Source organism: Doryrhamphus excisus, chromosome 4, assembly GCF_030265055.1.
Source record: "Doryrhamphus excisus isolate RoL2022-K1 chromosome 4, RoL_Dexc_1.0, whole genome shotgun sequence".
Taxonomy (NCBI): Eukaryota; Metazoa; Chordata; class Actinopteri; order Syngnathiformes; family Syngnathidae; genus Doryrhamphus; species Doryrhamphus excisus.
The window spans coordinates 20,908,886-20,929,024 of NC_080469.1; the positions used below are offsets into that span (position 1 = coordinate 20,908,886).

At 40.8% G+C, this 20,139-nt stretch overlaps 2 protein-coding genes across 7 annotated transcripts; one reads left to right on the forward strand and one right to left on the reverse strand.

The window, feature by feature from the left end:
- Positions 1 to 47: 47 nt before the first annotated feature.
- Positions 48 to 14,239, reverse strand: cfap251 (cilia and flagella associated protein 251). 4 transcript variants are annotated; one of them, XM_058069777.1, is made up of 22 exons: positions 14,030 to 14,239; positions 13,675 to 13,754; positions 13,347 to 13,517; positions 13,136 to 13,276; positions 12,952 to 13,061; positions 11,637 to 11,745; positions 11,479 to 11,559; positions 11,337 to 11,414; positions 11,221 to 11,262; positions 9,871 to 10,142; positions 9,623 to 9,799; positions 6,432 to 6,682; positions 6,202 to 6,353; positions 4,974 to 5,150; positions 4,656 to 4,840; positions 3,660 to 3,774; positions 3,253 to 3,416; positions 1,309 to 1,399; positions 1,076 to 1,219; positions 780 to 1,008; positions 462 to 569; positions 48 to 388 (listed from the first exon to the last, which is right to left on the reverse strand). In XM_058069777.1, exons 3-22 carry the CDS (start codon positions 13,503 to 13,505, stop codon positions 258 to 260), a joined length of 2,916 nt encoding a protein of 971 aa, XP_057925760.1. In that variant the 5' UTR covers positions 13,506 to 13,517; positions 13,675 to 13,754; positions 14,030 to 14,239; the 3' UTR covers positions 48 to 257. The 4 variants fall into 4 exon arrangements, with proteins under 4 accessions (XP_057925760.1, XP_057925761.1, XP_057925759.1 ...); XM_058069778.1 differs by lacking the exon at positions 13,675 to 13,754 and having other exon boundaries at positions 6,205 to 6,353; XM_058069776.1 differs by lacking the exon at positions 13,675 to 13,754.
- A 288-nt stretch (positions 14,240 to 14,527) lies between these two features.
- On the forward strand, positions 14,528 to 20,103 carry LOC131127669 (rab5 GDP/GTP exchange factor-like). Of its 3 annotated transcripts, none has more exons than XM_058069780.1 (9): positions 14,528 to 14,745; positions 15,354 to 15,535; positions 15,615 to 15,739; positions 16,645 to 16,796; positions 16,896 to 16,965; positions 17,056 to 17,191; positions 17,282 to 17,376; positions 17,449 to 17,705; positions 18,874 to 20,100. In XM_058069780.1, exons 2-9 carry the CDS (start codon positions 15,378 to 15,380, stop codon positions 19,267 to 19,269), a joined length of 1,389 nt encoding a protein of 462 aa, XP_057925763.1. In that variant the 5' UTR covers positions 14,528 to 14,745; positions 15,354 to 15,377; the 3' UTR covers positions 19,270 to 20,100. The 3 variants fall into 3 exon arrangements, with proteins under 3 accessions (XP_057925763.1, XP_057925765.1, XP_057925764.1); XM_058069782.1 differs by lacking the exon at positions 14,528 to 14,745 and adding an exon at positions 14,747 to 14,845 and having other exon boundaries at positions 18,874 to 20,103; XM_058069781.1 differs by lacking the exon at positions 14,528 to 14,745 and adding an exon at positions 14,813 to 14,961 and having other exon boundaries at positions 18,874 to 20,103.
- Positions 20,104 to 20,139: the final 36 nt, after the last annotated feature.

The window sequence follows — 20,139 nt, forward strand, 5'->3', positions numbered from 1 at the left end:
GGGGGGACCAAAGCAAATTTTGATATCTGTCCCTTACCATGTAAATACCCAAACAAACATTTTAATGACAAAATAAAAATACATTCATTATTGCAAGTGTCAACATGAACAAATAACATGAGTAGAATGGATTATATAAGCTTCAATGTGGTGTTCCTCAGTGTAACTTGTTAAGCATGTCTTAAACTACACCGTACTATTCCTAAACAGTTTTCCATCCTATTTAACACTCAACATATGTACAGTACATTCCTTCATCACTCTGCGAGTTGACTGAAGTGTCCGCCCCTCATAGTGGACGGTGGGAGGCCCAGGATGTGATCTGTGAATATCTTCATGGATATCTCCTCCGGGATGACACTCTCCAGAGAATATTCTTGGCTCTCATCTATGAAAAAAACACCAAAAATCAATTGTAATAATGTATATTATAATATACACACTGTAGTAATTGTATGTACCTTCAGATTTACAAAACTGTTGCTCGGGACTCTCCCCTTCTTGGACCTCGATGAAGCCCAAAAGTGAAGTGAAACACTCTGCCAGCTCATCTTCTGTCATGGCTTCCCCTGTTGAAGAATAGAACACAGGGCTTGAAAATAAACACACCAACAAAAGTGAAAAGAGTATAAAGCGCAGTTTTTGCATCTGTTTATCCAACTGTAATGTGGCACTTGGCAATTTCCGCAATTAGCTGAGTGCGCTCTGACAAGACCAAGGCAAGTCAATGTTGTGCTTTTGTAGTTCATTAATAATAAGGCTGATTTAGGCCAACATACCTCGGACCTGCAACAGTTCCAGCAGCTCGTTTCTCGGCAGAACAGGCGGTCCTCCCCTGCTAGCATCGCCGAGGACACGAAACGCTTCTGTGATCTCACTGATAGAGATGCCAAAGGCCGGCCGGTGGTTGATGTAGAGCTTGATCAACTCCTCCAAGTTAATGTCAGTCGTGTACTCTCCCGTTTCGGCGTATTTGCTGAGCTTGATCTCGTTTAGCATGTCTTCCACCTTGAACAAAAACGTCAACAACGGGTCTACGCTGACACAAACACATCACAGAATTCCCAGAGCATACCTCTTCTTCAGTAGGGAAGTAAGCCAAAGCCCGCATTAACGGGATGACTTCCGTCAGAGGAATTTTAGTAGACAGCTGCCGTGTGTCCATTGATTCGAGACCTTGATTATGAATTTGGCAATAGTAGAAAAAATCCTCAATTTCCTAAAGCACAGAAACAATCGTAACCAACATTTGCAAAAGCGGACAGGTTTCTCTTTCTCTCAGGTTTTTTGCCCAAAAGGTATACTCACTCTGTAGAACTTGCCATCCTTGCCTCCCTCTAAAAGAGTGTAGAAAGGCATCAAGTCCTTTCCCCCCAAAGCTGCTGCTCCCTCCAGTGCACTACACTCGGAACAAGGGCAAAACATTTCTTATTTTATTTCATACAACATTCACTATCAATGTGTATTTTTTTACAGTATAGTAAAATGATATTTGGGTTGTGGCGCTCCCCTACGGTTTGTGCTTAAAAAAAAAAGATCAACAATATCAGTGTGAATTGTTGTCTATATGTGCCCTGTGATTGGCTGGCCACCAGTCCAGTGTGTAGCTGGGATACGCTCCAGCATCCCCCGCAACCCTCGTGAGGAAAAGCGGTAGAAAATGAGATCAACGATATCGAAAAGTTGCAAATTCACAGGAAAAATAAGTACATTTAGGAGAATAAAGTCATACATTTACGAGAAAAAAAATCAGAACTGTCTCAGGAAATGCCTGTTACCACTGAGTATTCTTTACAATCTTGAGATTTCGACAATTAAGTCGTACATGTAAGAGAAAAAAATCATAATACTGCGAGAATAAATGTGTAAATTCATGAGAAAAAACTCATAATAATACAAAAATAATGAATACATCTACGAGAAAAAATAAAATAAATTTACTAGAAAAAATATCGTAAATGTACAAGAAAAAGTCATAACACTATCTTTGCTCAAGGCCAAAGGTGACGCAGCTGTCTCAGGAAACGCCTGTTACGACTGAGTATTCTTTGTATCTTGAGATTTCAACAATTAAGTCGAAAAAATCCTAACACTGCGAAAACAAAGTAGTAAATTTTACGAGAAAAACTCATAATATTATAATAATAAATTAGCAAATTTACGAGAAAAAATGTCAACTTTATGTTACAGGCATTGCCTGAGACAGCTAGAAAAAGGAGGGACTTATGTGACCCTTGGACTCCGGTATGTGCATGGGGCGGGGCAAGGAAGTGAGAAGGGCAAGCTAGCCATGCTAATCTGTGCACAGCTACCTCAACTGCTCTGTTTTGTGACCACGTTAGAAATAAAAACTTGCCTGAAGCAAGCTGAGCTGTTTTTTTTTCTCAATGTAGTACATGTAATATTATGACTTTTACAAAGAATGAAAGAAAGAATGCAGTGGTAATTCTGGGAAAAATATATCATGTTGTCGGAATAAAGTCCTCATTAAGAACCCAGAGAAGCGGAAGAAAATGGAAAGGAGTTAAAATAAATACTTTCAAAAAAGTTGAAATATTTGTTTTTTTTTTTGTTTTTTTTTACGAAACAGCAGAAATTTGGGGGGAATTAAGTCAAAATATTACAAAAAAGTCACAACATTTTCACAAGAATAAACTTGTAATGTTATGAGGAAAAAATCTGTTATTTGAATAGCATAAATTTGAAATATTAAAGAATTTATTTATTTATTTATTTATTTATTTATTTATTTATTTATTTATTTATTTATTTATTTATTTATTTATTTATTTATTTATTTATTTATTTATTTATTCATTTATTCATTCATTCATTCATTCATTCATTCATTCATTTATTTTTACATTTATTTATTTATTTGCTTGTTTGTTTGTTTGTTTGTTTATATATTTTTAAATATGTAGTATTACAAAACAATCAATAAAATTAGGTTGGGAAAAAAAGTTACATTACAAGAAGCCAAAATATTTTGGGAATAAAGTCCTGATTATGACAAGATTTTTAGATTCAAAATACAATTTAATTCATTTAATTTAATACATTTAATGCAAAAATAAAAATTTAATTTTACGACAATAAAGTCAAAATATTACGAAAAAAAGTCAATTTTATGAGAAAAAATAATGCAGCATTTCACCAACTGTATATCACAAAGATGAAATGCAGTTTTTCCTCTTGATATATATACATACATATAAGTCCAAAATATGTTACTTGTTACGTATATGTTACTTGTAGCTTATCTGCCATGACAGCACAGTGCAGTCCCCTCCCCCGGCGGTGAAAAGAAAGCGTCCGTCATGCGAGTAGGCAAACGTGGACACGCCCGTCGGGTGGCAGACGACAGCGTGGGACTTGAAGGGGTTCCCATCCAGAGGCAGAATCTGGAGGCCGAGCTGATGGATGCAGAATAAACAACTCGGACTCGGTCTTAGTCATTTGGCTTTCAGCAAATTCTAGTCACTGAATCTATTTTTTAGCAAGGGCGTTCTTGGGAAGCCTCAGTCAAGAAAAACATGGAAGAGCATCTTATCATAGCAGCGTGTTCATGCATTCTCACAAACTGGAAAATGACTACAATATTGTGAGAAATCATCCAAAATGTCATTCATTTAAATGCTACAAATGTCATTACTGACCTTGTCGTCTGTGATGTATGCCATGTAATACGATCCGGTCTCATTGCCTTCACATGTCGGTAAAATCTCCATTTTCTTAACAGGACTTCCATATGTTGGGCCCAGCAGAGTCTTTCTGTTGTAACCAAACAAAAGTTGAATATAATAATGTGATGTCCAACATGTGGCCCAAGGGTTTTTTTTTAATTATAAATATAATTTAACAAGAAAACAACAGCAAAAATTGAAAAAATAAATAAATAAAGTCAAAATATTAAGAGAGCAAGTCGCAATAGTAATATTAACAAAAAAATCTATAGATTTTTTAGAAGTTGTAATGTTATAACAACAATGTTATAAAAACAATAACGTAATGTTGAAATATTAAAGAAAATCAAAAAAAAAATTAAAGTTCTATTATTAGAAGCAAACAAAAGAAAGTTGTATTTTTTTGAAAATTAGGTTGATTATTTAATATTTGATGACTTAAGGTGCTACTTCTTTCCTAGGCGTATTGATACACATAATTATGCTAGTGCCGTCAACAACAACAGCAACATTTAAGATGTCCGCTCTCCTATTTCCCATGACGACTGTTGCTAGCAAGCTGATATAAACTCATTTTTTCATATGTACAGAAAAGGGAAAGAAATATGTGTTCATGTTTCACATGAGGATTGTGAATGATGGGCAAAATTCCCAAAAAGAAAACAACAGCAAAAATGGAAAAAAATTGAAAAAATAAAGTCAAAATATTAAGAGAGCAAGTCGCAATAGTAATATTAACAAAAAAAAAATCTATGGATTTTTTAGAAGTTGTAATGTTATAACAACAATGTTATAAAAACAATAACAAAAAAGCAAATTAAGTTGCCAATTTTGGAAAATTAGCTTGCAGAAAAAAGTTTGAATGATGGGCAAAATTCCCAAAAAGTGTAGTTCCCTTTTAAGAAGAAAGTGGACATACTTGGAATTGAATGTTGAAATGAAATGAATGTTTATGAATAAAGTTGTTACCGGCACTTCTTGGTGGTGCTGTTGAAAAGCTTCATCTTGTATTGGTCCGAAGAAATGACAACAAATTGCTCGGCGCTGAAGGGGGGGTACCACGTCATGCACTTTGGCACAGCACTTTGCTCAATCCGCTTCGTGCTGGAGATGACAATCTGGTCCATGTCACTGTTCTCCAGGTCATACTCCACCTATTACCCAGCAGAGAGTTGAGCATCAACGCACCAAATCAAAGCTCAAGACCTGGTGCCAAATGTATAAACCATGCATACACATAACAAATGTGCGTACGCCACATCCTACTATTTGTTGAGATGGACTCACCAACATGCGGTCCATACCCAGGGTGAACAGCCTGGGCTTGATGCCGTCCAGGTGCACCCCGAAGAGAAGGTCCGCAATGGGCTTGTAGTGGGAGCGATATCTGCCCAGGTAGATCCACAGCGGAGGGGAGTCGTCATTGGTTTGTGAGCGGAATATAGTTATGGCTTTCCCGACATCCTAGTGGTGAGATAACAACACCAGGTCTCAGTTACATTGGATTATTGTGTGTACGAAAATTTCAGTGACGCTTTCGAGGAAAATCATAGCATGCTAAAAATTGGAGCACCATAGTTCCCCAATGTTGTCATTTACATCATGAATATTAGTTTTACATTTATTTTATCTACATATTTAGACTGCTGATGTTACAATGCTAAAATGCTAACATTAGCATGCATATACATAGCATAATAGTGCCAAGTGTATAGCTATAAAAATGGCAAAAAATGCTATGTCAATGTTAGCATGCTAACATTAGCATGCTAATACCAAGCATGGTAGTGCTAAGTGTTTATACTGTAAACATGTCTAAGTATCTACCTATGAAAATGGCTATAAATGCTAATGTTAACATGCTAGCAATTCTAACATGCTAAAATTGGCATGCCAACACCTAGCACAACAGTTCTAAGTGTTTATACTGTATACGTGTCTACCCGTGAAAATAGCTAAAAATGAGAGTAATGCTAACATTAGCATGATAACACCTAGCATAATAGAGCAATGTTCTTGCAAGGCTAAATGACACGGAATGAGTTGAGAAGTTTAACTCTGGAACGGCCCGAATGTCTAGCTATTTCTAGCTAAGTGTCTAGCTATAAAAATGGCCAAAAATGTTATGTCAATGTTAGCATGCTAGCAATGCTAACATTAGCATGCTAATACCAAGCATAGTAGTACTGTATACGTGTCTACCTGTGAAAATAGCTAAAAATGAAAGTAATGCTAACATGCTAACATTAGCATGATAACACCTAGCATGATAGCGCAATGTTCCTGCAAGGCTAAATGACCCGAATGAGTTGAGGAGTTTAACTCTGGAACGGCCTGAGTGTCTAGCTATAAAAATGGCAAAAATGTTATGTCAATGTTAACATGCTAGCAATGCTAACATGCTAAAATTGGCATGCTAACACCTAGCACAACAGTTCCCAGTGTTTATGATGTATACGTGTCTACCCGTGAAAATGCGCCTGACAGAGATAAAAATACGGTAAATTTTGCATACCACCGTGGCAAGGTATCTGGAGTCTGAGGAAAAACTCATGTGGCTGATGCTGTCTTTGGGAGTATCAAAGCATTCCTTAGGATTACTTTGCAAAGTGTTAGGATCCAGAAAGTGAATGGCTCCACTTCCAAAGCCGACAGCCAGGTGGCGACCTGTTGAAGGAACGGAATGGTGCTTCATACCATAAGTATACCATAAATAACCAACAAGCTACAAGACACCGTCCCAACCTTGAGGGTCGAACATGACGCACTGAATCTCCTTCTCTTTCTCAAAGACCTTACTGCGGACCGTCCGCTTCTGCTCGTAGTCCCAGACCTTCAAGGTGCCCTTGTGGTTGCCCATGACCATCAGTGGCTGTGTGGGATGACAGGCCACCGCGTTGATAGTGTCACAGTTCTCCTGCAGGATGACCTGGCAGGTGCCTTTTTGAACGTTCACGTGAACCATCATGGAGCTGACTGTGGCCACCACAAAGTTCCTGTGGAAGATATATCAGATAATGGGCCACGGTATAATGAGATGAGATGGGATTATGACATGAGACCTCCTTAACTTCAGAACTACTACTAAATAATGTTGTCATAATGTTGGCAATTGCAGGTACTATACACATACAGTATACACATAAACCAGTATAGCAATATAACAGTCTGACTCATGGTGTCATCTTACAAATAACACTAAATTCATCACACAGAAACTTAACATTCAAAAGGTATATAAACAAACATGTACCAATATGAGTTTAAAATTGGCGAAACGTGTTTTTCCATAATGCATTGTATCTGAACAATGCATTCATTGGGGTGCTGCATTTGCGTCAGCCTCTCTCTGGCGGACATCATTGTAGCTCCATCCACCAGTGAAATGCTTTGCTACGAAGTAGCATTACAGAGTGATTAGCAGTGTGTGGGAGTGAGTTGTGGCTGACAGCCGCTCCTGTGGGAATGTTCACTGTGCCATGGCAGTAGTTTTATACCACACTTGCCACTCGGTGTCAGGAACATTACATTGATGAGACAACAGGTAGCTCGTCGATGCTAGCTTGTGAGTCTATGTAATGTCTTATTATTATGTCTTATGTATGTCTTATTTATGGTTAGATGTTTTATGCTCTATGCAGGGGCGTCACACAATCACACAATATACACTGCAAAACCGCTGCTCAAGCTCTTGCAACCATTCGGTCCAGTGGACAGTGATGATTGATATAATAATCATTATTATATTATTAATTAGCCTATTATTATTACTATCATCATTATTCTTCTTCTGATTATTACTACTACAGTAAACCTCGGATATATCGGACTCGGATATATCGGAAATTCGCTCACAACGGACAGATAAAAAAGAACCGATTTTTCTGTAATGCATTTCCAATAAAAATTCATTGCATATATCGGACTTTTTATAACGGATTTCGCCTATTTCGGACAAAATCTCCAGTCCCGTTCCAATGCATTTCCATTAAATTTCCCTCGCATATATCAGATGGCCGCATCGTTATGCTAATCTTGTTGATGTCACTGGCTATTGTCTTTCTCCTGGCTCCAGATTTAGGACTTTCAGGCTTTTAACTAATATTGTTAAGCTTTTATTATGTTTTCATCCTTTTAGTCCTATTTTATGTTCTTATTCTTCACCTTTTAACTTCAGTGTTTTGTTTTTATCTTGTTAGTCCTATTTTATGCTCTTAATCTTCAGTTTTTAACTCCAGTGTTATGTTTTACCTTTTAGTCCTATTTTATGGTCTTAGTTTTTAGCTCCAGCTCCAGTGTTTCCTCAGGGGGGTCCTCCACACTGGGGGCTGTTTGGGTATGCTGAGGGGGTGCCATCCTTGGGTCCCTTCGACACGGCCGGCTGGGGGGTTCCTCCCTTTAATGTGGGGGTCCGCCCGTCTAACGGAGTCGGAGGGCCCGGGTGCTGGTCCTCCGATGGCACGGCCTGCAGCTTCTCCCAGTGTGGACGGCCCCAAAGGTGGCGTTTCCTTGTTCCTCAGTACCATGCCATGTCTCCCTAATGTGGGTGATTGTGTGCTTGCGTGTGTGTGTGTGTGGGTGGATGGGTGTGTGTGTGTGTGTGGGTCTAGTATGGAGGGTGGGAAGGAGGGGCTTTCTTTTTTCTTCATTGTTTTCCTTTTTAATTGTGGTAATTGTTTTAATTCTGGAAAGCACTTTGTGTCGCATCTCCTTGCAGGAAAAGTGCTCTACAAATAAAGTTGATTTGATTTGATTTAGGACAAATATAAAAGTGAGTGACGTCAATAATACTAGCACAGCAGTGAATGAGATCTTAACCTCACTATTGGAAATAACGTAGGCCTGACGGGCGTAACAGGGCCTAGCTTAATTAACAATTCGTTATGCTCAGAGTCCAATAAAGTTAAATTCTCATTACCTTACGTCTCTTTTCATTGCCCAGTCCAGGTACATTGGAAACATAGTCAAGGAAGTGCCTTTTTATAACGGATAAAATCCGATTCACGCATATACCGGATATAAATCCGATATATGCGTAAAACGGACATTTTCCGGTATACGCATATAACAGATTTTGCTTATATCGGACAAAACCAGTGGGAACAATTGAATCCGATATATCCGAGGTTTACTGTAGTAGTAGTAGGCTAGCCTGCTTATTGACTTGCTTATTAGCCTTCTTTTGTCCTATTATATGAAATTTGTCAGAGATTAAAAAAAAATCCATTAAAAAATATCAATAAAACATATCAAATTAATTAGGAGGGCTTCAGCTAAAATAGGCGTAATGACGCCACTGGTTCGATCATTAAGTCAACGGCATCGGATAATAGAAGTGTAAAGGTGACTATAGGAGGTCTAGCGGACTAAATGGTGTTAAAAAACATTTTTAGAAGTCTAAAATATCATTCATTCATTTTCTGCCGCTTTTTCCTCACAAGGGTCCTGGAGCCTATCCCAGCTGTCTTCGGGCAAGAGGCGGGGTACACCCTGGACTGGTGGCCAGCCAATCACAGGGCACATATAGACAAACAACCATTCACACTCACATTCATACCTATGGACAATTTGGAGTCGCTAATTAACCTAGCATGTTTTTGGAATGTGGGAGGAAACCGGAGTACCCGGAGAAAACCCACGCATGCACATGGGAGAACATGCAAACTCCACACAGAGATGTCCGAGGGTGGAATTGAACCCTCGTCTCCTAGCTGTCAGGTCTGTGCGCTAACCACTTGGCCGCCGGTCTGGAACCAATTAATGGCAATAAACGATATCCAATATAATACAGCATAAATACTGTAGAACAAGATATATAAATACAGTGTTGTACAAAATATTAAGATCAAAATGCTAGCATATGTTAAGAAATGAAGAAGTAGTGCACAATGCATTCATTCCAACTACAGCAACAACAGGTCTTTTCTTCCTTTCACCTGCTCAGTAGTGGTTTGGCTTCAATAGTGCAATCCTCCAGGTGTCCTTGTGAGCACTCTTTGGAAAAGGAAATGGAAGCAATGGTGTCCAGGTTGAACTGGTTGTACCACGTCAGGAGCAACATGTTTTCATCGTAAAAGTTGATATGACCACGGGTGTCTCCGGTGACAATACAACTGTTACGGCAAACAAAAAAAAGAGGTTAACGTACAGTAAAACGACAGTGCACATGCCCACTTGGAAGTACCTGTCTGTTACGGTGAGCAATGTGATGGGATGATCCTGCAGGGAGATGACCTTGACTCTGTCTCTGCTCAGGTTTTGGTTGGAGGCCAGGTCCTCCATCAGATCCCAGATCATGATGATGCCTGACATTGTGGGCGTTAACACCTTCAAATCTTGCCAGTGAAACACAGAGGGATTTAGAGGCCCGCGGGCCAATTTGAGGATGTTGCAGTACTCGGGTGTGGTGTGTGGAAACAGAGAGGCGTTCAGTTCCAGGGTGGCCGCATCACCCAGCTGCAAAAACAGCGGAACAAAGAAGAACAAAGTTGAACGAGATATAAGAAATGAAGGGCAAAGAGCCAAGACTATATTAATAATAGCCTTTTTCCCAAAGCTGAAATTGATTATTTTTTATATATGTAACGTGGGGTGGCATGGCGGTCAAGTGGTTAGCGCACAGAACTCACAGCTAGGAGACCAGGGTTCAATCCCACCATCTCTGTGGGGAGTTTGCATGTTCTCCCTGTGCATGCATGGGTTTTGCTCCGGGTACTCCGGTTTCCTCCCACATTCCAAAAACATGCTAGGTTAATTAGCGACTCCAAATTGTCCATAGGTATGAATGTGAGTGTGAATGGTTGTTTGTCTATATGTGCCCTGTGATTGGCTGGCCACCAGTCCAGAGTGTACCCCGCCTCTCGCCCAAAGACAGCTGGGATAGGCTCCAGCACCCCCCGCGACCCTTGTGAGAAAAAAGCGGTAGAAAATGAATGAATGAATATATGAATATATGTAACGTCTTAGCATATCTATTTGTGTTCATTTATTTTCTACTGCTTATCCACACAAGGGACGACCCTTGTGTGGATGCTGGATGCTGGGTGCTGGAGCCTATCCCAGCTGTCCTCGGGCGAGAGGCGAGGTACACCCTGGACTGGTGGCCAGCCAATCACAGGGCACATATAGACAAACAACCATTCACACTCACATTCATACCTATGGACAATTTGGAGTCGCCAATTAACCTAGCATGTTTTTGGAATGTGGGAGGAAACCGGACATGCAAACTGTCCGAGGGTGGGATTGAACTCCTAGCTCCTAGCTGTGAGGTCCAAATGCTAACCACTCGCCCGCCATGCAACCCATCCATTTGTGTTGCTTTACAAAATGTTAAAGTGGCACTTGCATGCTTTCATTTTTCAGTATGTGGCCTTTGGTGGAAAAAGTTTGGACACCCCTGCTTTACTGCACAGCCTTTGGTCACATGACTAAAATACCAGTGTGCAGGCATAACAAACCGCACTAAAGTGTGCACAAGCACCGAAACCCTCTGCGTGAATGCAGCCTAAGTGTACTTGATGACTCACTTTACCTTAATAATTCTGAGCGGAACATACTGCAGATTGCCCTGTGCCTTAAAAAAAAAAAAAGACCAACATTGCAATAAATTATTGATTGCAATAAATCACTTCAATCACAGTCACTTACCGTGCTGTAAAACAGCACCTGACTTATACTGGTACTCAGCAGCTGGGTGCTGTTGTTTGGGTTAAAAATTATGTAATTCTGAAAAACATGTCAACACAAATTATCTGTGAGGTCGAATAAAGTAGAAGTCATTTTGACTTACCTGATAACCATATTCAGGGATGAGCTCAGTGACCCACAATGGCTCATTTGAGTCATTTGTCCAAGCCCAGACGCACACACACTGTGGACAAAAAGCATTCATTCTCTTATTACAAAAATCAAAATCTGACATTTGACAAAGCAGTCTTGATGACTCACTTGATTTTTTTCATTCCCAAGTGTCACCAGTTGCTTTGTGTCTCCCGAAAATGCGATGGCAATGACTCCCCCGTCACGATGGCAGTCAAACAAAGTGTTCACAGGAATGCTGTAACATGCAACAAAGGGTCATGAGAAGAAAATGTTGCATTATTGTGCAAAAAAGTAACTTTTGTAGGTGCAAGCCTGTTTATGTGCAACAAACGTGAGAAAAAACCTTGCGTGAAACTTTACGTGTTATTTTGATGTAAACCAATCTTTTTTGTGTTGTTAATAATATTGTGATATAATGATATATACATAATGACAGGCTGCACGGTGTGGGAGTGGTTAGCGCGCAGACCCCACAGCTAGGAGACCAGGGTTCAATTCCACCCTCGGCCATCTCTGTGTGGAGTTTGCATGTTCTCCCCGTGCATGCGTGGGTTTTCTCCGGGTACTCCGGTTTTCCTCCCACAAAAACATGCTAGGTTAATTGGCAACTCCAAATTGTCCATAGGTATGAATGTGAGTGTGAATGGTTGTTTGTCTATATGTGCCCTGTGATTGGCTGGCCACCACATCTCGCCCGAAGACAGCTGGGATAGGCTCCAGCACCCCCCGCGACCCTCGTGAGGAAAAGCGGTAGAAAATGAATGAATGAATGAATGATATATACATAATGACAGGCTGCACGGTGATCGAGTGGTTAGCACGTAGACCTCACAGCTAGGAGACCAGGGTTCAATTCCACCCTCGGCCATCTCTGTGTGGAGTTTGCATGTTCTCCCCGTGCATGTGTGGATTTTCTCCGGGTACTCCGGTTTCCTCCGGGTACTCCGGTTTCCTCCCACATTCCAAAAACATGCTAGGTTAATTGGCCACTCCAAATTGTCCATAGGTATGAATGTGAGTGTGAATGGTTGTTTGTCTATATGTGCCCTGTGATTGGCTGGCCACCAGTCCTGGGTGTACCCTGCCTCTCGCTCAAAGACAGCTGGGATAGGCTCCAGCACCCTTGTGAGGATAAGCGGTAAAAAATGAATGAATGAATGAACATAGTGACATATATGTGTTACTATATATACTATATAGTGATATTTGAGCTTTCACAGAAGCAAAAAAATTGTCAAAGTTAAACTTAAATTTGAATAAAACTTACCGATGCTGATTACTAAAGAACGATAAAAGGTATAAACAATTTTTTTTCCTGATGATCTAATCTTTCCTTTGGTAGGGTTATGTGTATATAGCCATAGAAGACAATATTCTGTGAAAGATTAAAATGGGTTTTGAATGAGTGACATTGAATTCGAAACATGAAGAATGTAGCTACCCAGAGTATGAATCCCAGATGATTACGGTGCTTTTCGTGCTCAGGTCTGCTGTTGCAATCCATCGTCTGTCTTGACTGACGCACAAACACGAAATGGAACTGCTATGACCCTAAAATGTGAACGGTAATGTGACTTTTATGATGTATCTCACTGAACAATGTTTTTGTTTGTTTTTTTTTTTACCTCAAGTATGTGTTGGGAGTTTGTGGTGTGATTATAGATGATCGCAACGTGAGCTCCAGCATAGAGGAACACCAGTTGATTGTGGTCTTGCAGCATGTATACAGGAAGGGTAGAATTCACGCCGTTGACCCAGTCAAGTGACTGTACGGATGAAGACTTTATTGACAATACAAGTTTTTATAAGAGTATCAGTCTTTCTATTAATACATACCAATGCATGTGTTCTAGTGCGTGTTATCTCCTTGGGGAAAAGGGTTTCTCTGGTTGCAGTGTAGACTTGTGACTCCCTGGTGAGTCGAAGTTTGTCAGCCTCACTCTGGCATTGTGGGATGTTTGAGGTCTCAGGGTTCTGTGCCTCTGCGCCTGACATTATGCCTGAAAGCTAAGTCAAATGTATTTATTTTATATCAAAGGGAAAGCTTGAATAAATAACATTTAACTTCTAATAAAATGCGTCATTCGTCAGTATACTTTTACCCAAATCAACACTGTACAGCTATAATTATGTTTGCCATACAAAACCACCTGTCATCTTTCACCTCACTGAGCTTTAAGATGTTTTTTTCAGTTTCTTCTACCAATTGGCAGATTCGTCACACAGTGGTACCGTGGTCGTCCACTGTATAAATGTCAAAAATAAATTAAATTAATAAATTACATACACATTTGTCAAACATCTTACATATTACAAGATATTTTATCCATAATGATTCAAGTTTTATATTTAAAGCAAAGCAGCATTGGGTTTTGCTACAAGGTACCACTGAGTGACAATTCTGCGAATCTGTCAATGAAATTTACAGATTTGCAACTTTTTTGTGGTATTAAAAACGCATAGGTTATAGTCCAATTTCCTGTACTAAAGGCATGAAGTTAATTTATACATAAACATACCTTTGCATGCAGTTTAACTTGACAGTTTCGTTGACAAATAGTCCTCTTCAGGTGTTAAATCGCCTGGTTACCACAGGACATTAGACATTAGACAGAATAATGCACGTTCGTCATCATTAAGAATCATGTGTGTCAATTCTTAATTGTTTTAATTTCGAATGATCCCTATTATATTATCAATATTTATATACAGCGAAACGTCCTATGAGTGAGAAGAGTACCCAGTTAGTTACTGTTGCCTGGCGACCGTACACGAAACATATTACGACTTTGCTAATCATTTCAAATTAAAAGCACGACTGTTTAAAACTTGAATCTACAATTACATGTTATTCAATTATGAGGCACTTGATTCTTAATTTAAGTCACTAATATTTTTGAGCATGTGAATTTGGGAAGTAAATTGCGAATAGGTGATTATTTTGCCATTGTTTTCTTATTGTGAAAAATCATCGCTATGTATTTCGGCTGTCGACGTCAGGCTGCTTCCCACGTGACTTCCGGTTCTGAACCCTCTAATTATGGATACTTAAAGTCGCCATTTCCTTCTCGATCTTTATTTATTTATTCTTTAGACATTTATTGCTGAGGCTGATTGCTCGCTTTTGTACATTTTATTATTGTTAAACGCTTATTACTGTGTGGAGTCGTGGGAAAGTAAAAAAAGAATTTAAAGTGCACCCGGAAGTTATTAAGGTGCTCGTTCTTTTTGACTGGTGAGTAGTGAGCTCGCTGTTATCATTCGGTGTCAACTCTACCACTTTACTTCATCTTCGTAACTGAAAACGTTTTAATTTCGGACGTGGATGGAATGGGGTTCGTTAAACATTTAAGTGAAATGGTTTGGTAACTCGTTTTTACAACGTTCGTCAGCTCTTATGTCACTTCTCAGATGACAGTCAGCTGCTGCCTACCTGTTGGATGCTAGCAAGGTGGTTAGCGAAAGCCAAACTTAATAAAAATACGGTCGGTTAAAAAAATGTTGTAGGACCCAGATTTATTGTAAGTTTGTCTGATAAAAATGGGGAAGCGGTTATTTAGTTGTTGGTATTTATTAAATGAGCTGGTTGAGAAAAATGTCGCTATTCTGCGTCAAAATGAGTGTTATTTTTTCGCTCCAAGACCAAATGCAAGAAAAGGCGTTGATGTAGCACTATTAGAGGATCATAACACTTACTTGGGGTCCAATGGAGGGAGAAGTTAATTGTACTTAGTCATTGATATCATGTCTTGGAAGGTCAAAGCACTGACGCAGTGTCCAGTATGACTAAATATGCTACTCATTTCTAATGTCTTTGACATAAACATTTCCTCCAACAAACAGGAAGGATTGATTATATGCGCTACAATGTGGACAGACAAGCAAAGAGGAATCCGACTTTCTCAGGAAGAGCTTCTGTGCAAAAACTCCTGTGGCTACTATGGTAACCCTGCATGGCAAGGCTTTTGCTCCAAGTGCTGGAGGGAGCGAATGCGGTCCTCTGAAGCCCACAGACAAGACGCCAGGTATCTGACTCTATGCCCCATGATCTCTGCCTGGCAGCAAGTGTTTTCTGTGATAGCTGTCACTCTCATTCCCTTATAGGCCGAGCAGTGATGCAACTCCGCCGACCTTCTCAAAATTTGAGGAGAAGAAAAATATGGAGAAGAGCCGTCGTATCAACACCATGAGGAGACTCTTCTGGGGTGGTCCGTCCCCTCCTAAGCAAGGTGCAGTTGTTCGTCCAACCCGGTTTGGTCTGATATTGAAATATATGCCTCAAGTTAATTCATTCATTCATTTTCTACTGCTTATCCTCACGAGGGTTGCGGGGGTGCTGGAGCCTATCCCAGCTGTTTTACATCTTGGACTGGTCGCCAGCCAATCACAGGGCACATATAGACAAACAACCATTCACACTCACATTCATACCTATGGACAATTTGGAGCCGCCAATTAACCTAGCATGTTTTTGGAATGTGGGAGGAAACCCACGCATAGGGAGAACATGCATACTCCACACAGAGATGCCCAAGCAGAATTTCGAGCCCAGGTCTTCCTGTGGCTAACATGCAAACCACTCTCATCAACAGACGAGGCCAAAGCTCCAGAGCTCTTAGATCCAGGAGGTGCAGGGATGCCCTCCACTCACACTCTTCCCTCCCCACATGAATCCTACCATTACGGCTTGGGTTATACGCCCCCCTTCTCCTCTCAGCAACGGCTTCAACGTCACTCCATGTATGTGAGGAGAGAGCGCCACCGGCCTCATGGTGTAGAATCCGGGATTACCGAGGGTGGAATTGAACCCTGATCTCCTAGCTGTGAGGTCTGCGCGCTAACCACTCGTCCACCGCCCTCTCCTCATAAATAAAAATAAAAAAAGTAAACCCTCATTAAATCTCAAATGTCAACTTGCACCACAGAAGGGCACTGGCGTTGATGAGAAAATATGTGATGATAGCCATAGAGTAGGAAATGAAACCTTTTCCAGCAGAAGCACTTGACTACTCAGTACTTGTACACAACACATTTACCAGCAAAATCCATAAAAGACCACTAGGTGAAAGTACCAACCACTGAGAGGAGTTTTGTAAGATGACAAAATAAACAATTTGCTCTTTATCCCCAACAGAGCCTTCCGATAGCCACATGAGTGTGCTAAAAGCCTTCCAGAACCTCCAACCAGGAGACTTTACCGGCTTCCTAAAGGTACTCCGAAGCCCGTCCTCCCAGCGGCTGCAGTCCAGATGCACAACCTTCCTGAATACGATGGAAGCTTACCATGTAAATAGCTTATTAGATGTCATCACTGTCTCATATTAAAAAAAAAACAAAACAGCGTGGATGGATGTCAGGTTGTTTTTTATTTTTTCTTCTTTCCAGGATCTGCCGGTACAGAAGCAGTCGGACCTTGTGCAAGATTTCTACCAGTCCTATGCAGAATATTTCAGCAGTGAGTACCTTTGCTTTCTCCATGCCTCAAGTCCTCCGTCCAAACAAACCTATCAATGGTGGCGCTTTCATGTTGCTTTCTTTTTTTTAGGTTTTTCAGAAGCTGAGCTCACGCAGACCATGGAGCACGTGGAGAAGCTCATCATGACCCGCTTGCACAAATGGGTCTTCTGCCATGACAGCTGTGATGACGAACAGAAGGACCTGGCTCTTCAAAGGAGGATACGGTTAGATTCTTGTTTGTATTCACTTGGGTTTGTTTGCATGCAACTTCCTGTTTATGATTTCGCCCATAATATCTTGTTGTGTTTTTCCAGTTCTTTAACCTGGGTCACCCCACAGATGCTCAGTGTGCCTTTTCCTGATGTACAGAGTTCAATCACAGGCGACCCCTTTCTTCCTGCAATAACAGGTAAAAGACAAACCTCTTTGATTTTATATTGTATTGTAATATTTCACATTGCTCCCCCCCCTTCCTTGACAGCCATTATAGAGATGGATGCCAAGCGGGCTCCACAGGACAAACTGGTGTGTGTGTCGAAGTGCAGCCAGCACGTCTTTGAGGCACTCTCCAACTCCAACAGCGAGCCGGCCAACGCCGACGACTTCCTGTCTGCCCTGGTGTACGTGGTACTCAAGGCCAACCCGCCTCGCCTGCACTCCAACATGCAGTACGTCATCCGCTTTGGCCTCCCTCACAGTCTCATGGCCGGAGAGAGCGGATACTATTTCACCAACCTGGTCAGTATATCGGCTTAAAAAAAAGATGCTGTTTTTGCATTTTTATAAACGACACCAGCAGAAATGTACCTCTTTCTGGGGTAGAATGAGAGGCGGGGCACCACTTGTGTATAAGGATATTCACAAGGGGTGACTTTTAAGAACCTGACACTCACTCCTGCTAAGATGTGTTGAAAGCAATGTCAACCATAGCCTTTTGAGAGACATATAAAATACTGTGCTACGGCTCTGATACTAGTACCTCAAAAAGCGGAAAATTGGCCCTTTGTTGTCTGGTTTAAGTCTGAAAGTGCACATGGTTGTAGCTTTGCTGTATTTTTTTGCCAGAGCCTGTAGAATTGGACTTGGCTTGGCCTTTTAGCTTGATGCTATCACTCTCCTTTACATCAGAACTACTACAGTTGAGAGCAGTTGCACTACTGTGCCGATCGCGAGTCAGTGAGGAAACTTAGTTCTTTCTTTGGTAGGAACCAGTCACGAGCCATGTGTGCACTCACAACAAGCTTCACAACAAGTCAAGGTGCCAATAACACAGTAAATTCATCACACAGCAACTTGACATTCAGGAATATCTGATAAATATACAGGCATGTATCAATATGAGTTCAAGATGGAACGAAACAACTCTTTGACGATGCATTATGGTACTGCAATGACGTCAGCCTCCCTCTGGCTCCGTCTGGTGGGCAGAGACAGCATTAAAATAGTTCTTGGACACATACAGGCTGCCCTGCCACCTGTATATCCCGCCTCACTGCATTGCTTCTTGCACTATTGTGCCGATCGCGAGTCAGTGAGGAAACGTAGTCATTTCTTTAGTACACAAGCTTGTCAACGCTCTATTACAGCATAACAATATAACTGATTCATGGTGCCAATAACACAATAAATTCATCACACAGCAACTTGACACTCAAAAGGAATATCTGATAAATATACAAACATGTATGAATATGAGTTTAAGATGGAACGAAAACTCTTTCAGCGATGCATTATGGTACTGCAATGACGTCAGCCTCCCTCTGGCTCCTTCCAGTGGGCAGAGACAGCATTAAAATAGTTCTTGGACACGCACAGGCTGTCCTGCATCTGTATATCCCTTTAACTCCAGTAAAGTGGGATATTCCCTTAACTGGTCCACCTTAAATGTGCAACTGGTCTGTTTCAGTCTTGTGCGGTGGCCTTCATAGAAAAACTGGACGGACCAGCCCTTAATCTGAGCCCGGCCGAGTTTGAAGGTTACATGAGGCACCGACGGGGCCCGGGCGCCGCAGGAAGCGCGAGGCAGCAGGTGGCGGAAGCGACTCAGCACCTGTTGGACGAGCTGACATGCCGGCAGGAGAAGCTGGACCGCGGCGTGGATGCGCTCAACATACAGCTGCAGAAGTGGGTGCAGACGGTTCATTCCCAGTTGGACGAGGCTGCCTCCCAGTTCTCCACGGTGCAGAAGGACCCGACGGAGTCGTCGTTATTGTCTCCGGATTCTGCGCCAACGGGAGAAGATCTCAAAGAGCAGGTGGTGCTTACTGATCAATATGCGGGGCCGAATGATTCGGACTGTTAATCAGAACCTCCCATCTGGTACGTGATTATTTTTTTTCCTCACCCAAATCCTCGGCACTGATGTTTATAGTGTTATAGTGATTGTCATGATGAAGGATAGCACAGAGCACACACACGGTGGTGAGGGCGGAGCTTATAGTTACACTTTCTATGCATGAATGATTTGCACTTGGTTCCTAACGTGTGACAATGAAGGCACCTATCAACACATTCCAGTGTAATTACCAGCAATACTGTAATAAGCACTCAGGTTCCCCCCGCCTCCCACATTAACAATCTTAACCAGTGTGCCTATATAAAAATGTGAAATTAATATGAAAAAATGTTCTAGAGTCTATTTTACAAACTTTTAACTTTACATGTTGGAACATGAAGTAACCCACCTTTAATGGATTTACAGTCTATGCTAGTGTGCAGGTACACTTTATTTACACATTGTTAGGAAAACCAAAGTAGGGTTGTTTCATAATAAATGATGATATATTAAACTTGATATGTGATAAAATGTGTTTTGTAGTTTTTTTTTTCGAGAGAGCAAAATGTTCCAACAGGCAAGCAGAAAAATATTTCGATTATTTATTTATATCTGTATAAGGTCAAAGTAATTTGGTTTTTAAACATTCTGTCTCCTTTAAAATGAACCTGCCACAAATTCTGGACTGTTCACATTTGGGGAAGAGTTACTTATAAAATCAGCAGGGAATCAAATACTTGTTTCCCCCACTGCACAATATATATATTGGTCGCCAGCCAATCACAGGGCACATACATACATACATACATACACACATATATATATTACTGAGTCAGTTGTTTGTATTTTTAAAAGGTTTTTAGTATTAACACTAGAATATTTTTATATTGTTAATAA